Source organism: Frankliniella occidentalis, unplaced genomic scaffold (genome assembly GCF_000697945.3).
Source record: "Frankliniella occidentalis isolate FOCC.00 unplaced genomic scaffold, Focc_3.1 Scaffold321, whole genome shotgun sequence".
NCBI lineage: Eukaryota > Metazoa > Arthropoda > Insecta > Thysanoptera > Thripidae > Frankliniella > Frankliniella occidentalis.
Window position 1 is genome coordinate 212,449 of NW_026267445.1, and position 2,121 is coordinate 214,569.

General features: G+C 64.2%; 1 protein-coding gene across 1 annotated transcript in view; it reads left to right on the top strand.

The window, feature by feature from the left end:
- Nucleotides 1-2,121, top strand: part of LOC113211500 (BMP-binding endothelial regulator protein-like) — a 35,932-nt gene that overhangs the window by 27,194 nt on the left and 6,617 nt on the right. Inside the window, exon 2 of the mRNA XM_052273974.1 lies at nucleotides 1,281-1,380. Coding sequence (XP_052129934.1) covers nucleotides 1,281-1,380 — 100 coding nt within the window. The remainder of the gene's footprint in view (nucleotides 1-1,280; nucleotides 1,381-2,121) is intronic.

The window sequence follows — 2,121 nt, forward strand, 5'->3', positions numbered from 1 at the left end:
CCCCCGCGCCCCCTCCTGCCGCACCCCGCCACGCCGCGCCACGCCCCGCCACGCCCCGTCGAGAAGCCGAGCGTGTGCCTTGGCATGCAGTCAAGCCGGTCCCCCGCCCGCCCCGCTTCCTCCTCCTCCTCCACCTCCTTACTCCCAGCCTCTCGCGTCGTTGGTCCAGCAGATCCGATCACCGCGAACGGGCCACGGCGGGGCGGTGCGTGGCGTGGCGGGGCGCGGTGGGGCGGGGCGTGGCGGGGCGTGGCGGCGCGAGTCCAACGAGTTAGCACAGCTACACATCGTACACACCTGTTGCAGCCCCGCCGCGCCCCGCCGCGCCCCGCGCTCCTCCTGGCGACCTCCAGCGCCGTGCCGACCCTGCCGACCGCCCAAGCTATATGACCCCTCTCCTCCCCCCGCCAGTGAACGGCCGCGAGCGCAAAGTCCCTCGTCCTTGTCAGCAATCAAATGGTATAAATCAAAATCATCGACGGCGCTGCCAAAAATGTGTTCCATGGCGGTCCTCCAGCGGCTAGTGCTGTCCTGTCCCCCCGGGGCCGGGCCGGGCCCACCTGGCGGGCGGCCTTGCTCCCGGGCGTGCACCCCGCCGATCACTCCCGACCCACCTCCGCAGGTCTCCTCTGTCCTCTGCCCCCCCCCCCCCCCCCCGTGCAACTCCGTCGCAAGAAAGGGGTGGGAGGGGCGAGGCGCGGGTTCAACATTTGAACTCTAGCTCTATTTCTTGCTAGTCCCCTGTCAAAAATCACACAGTCTCTACAACGGGTAAAGGTGGCAAATTATTGACCAAAAACTCGTGTAACTCCATTCCACGAGACTAGTGGGCCTTTTTTTGATGTTTGTGGTGGTGTTGCTGAGGTGTCCATAACATTTTTTCCATGTATCGGGCAGTCTTTGCAGTATTTGCACTAATTGTAACCTGTTTTTTCACATAGATCGGTGACTCTCACCGCGGACTAGGCGCACGAAAAATGTACACAAAAATGTGGGCGAGGGGTCAAAGTGTAGACAAGTAGCGCCCTTTCCAGCCGGGAGCGTCACTGGCGCTCTAGACAGGCCCCACCCTTTATCGGTCTGGAGGCCGGCGCCGGCGCCCGTCCTCATAGAAGCAGCCGGGAGAAACAGCTGTCTGCTGTCACGCCGGCCCACGGGGGAATTTCCTCCAGGAGTCGATGATACGAACTGGCAGTCGCATTCCACGAGGACGACGGACGTCGACGCAGCTTGCGGGGACTCTCGACGTGAACTAAACCCTTGCTGCCTCTTTGTTTCAGAATGGCTTCGTGGAGTGCCAGGCCGAGCGTTGCCCGGCGCAGCAAGGGTGCTACCTCCTGCTCAACACGCCGAGGGACTCCTGCTGCAGCGTCTGCAAAGGTATACTGCGTGCGCACCGCCGGGGCCCGCCACCACCAGAGCCCCCCGCAGCTGTGGAGGCCCACCCCCCACCCGTGCAACCGGATATCAATCCCGATTAGGATCCGCGTGCTGGGATCTGGACAACCGGGATGCTGTCATTACGTCTGTCTTCTCTTTTTTTACGTCCGTCTGGAATGTCACCATCAGCTGGACCCGAAAAATAACGACCTGCCCCCAAAGCAGGACCGTGGCCGGCGCGCCGCGTCGTCGCGTCCCTGGCGGCAGCCCGCCCTTGGGCCGCCCGGTCCGGCCCGGCCCGGCCCGGCCCTGCCGGGGTGACAGCCGCGGAGCCTGACGCGCGTCTACGAATTTGAAAATCATAAAAATACGCGGCATCAATTTTCAAAGTCCAAAACAGTCCCGTGTTTATTGGCTATAAGGCAGTTGTATCCATGCGGAGACGTGAGCAGCGGGCTGGGCGGGACCCACTCTCCCTCTCCCTCTGCGCCTCTCTCGCCCCTTCTCTGTCTCACTCTCTCTCCATTTCGCCGGGCTGTGCTGCGGCGCGGCTGGCGCGGCTGGCGCCGGGGGCCATGCGCGTGGCACGGGCCAGGCCAGTCCTGGAGCCGCTGCTGGAGGCTGGCCGCTGGAGCGCTGGAGACTGGCCCCAGTCACTGGAGCCATACGCGTGGGCCGGCAAGTGGTTATTGCTGGAGCTGGTCCCAGCCCCAGCGGTCGTGGCGTGGCTCTCCCCCCCCC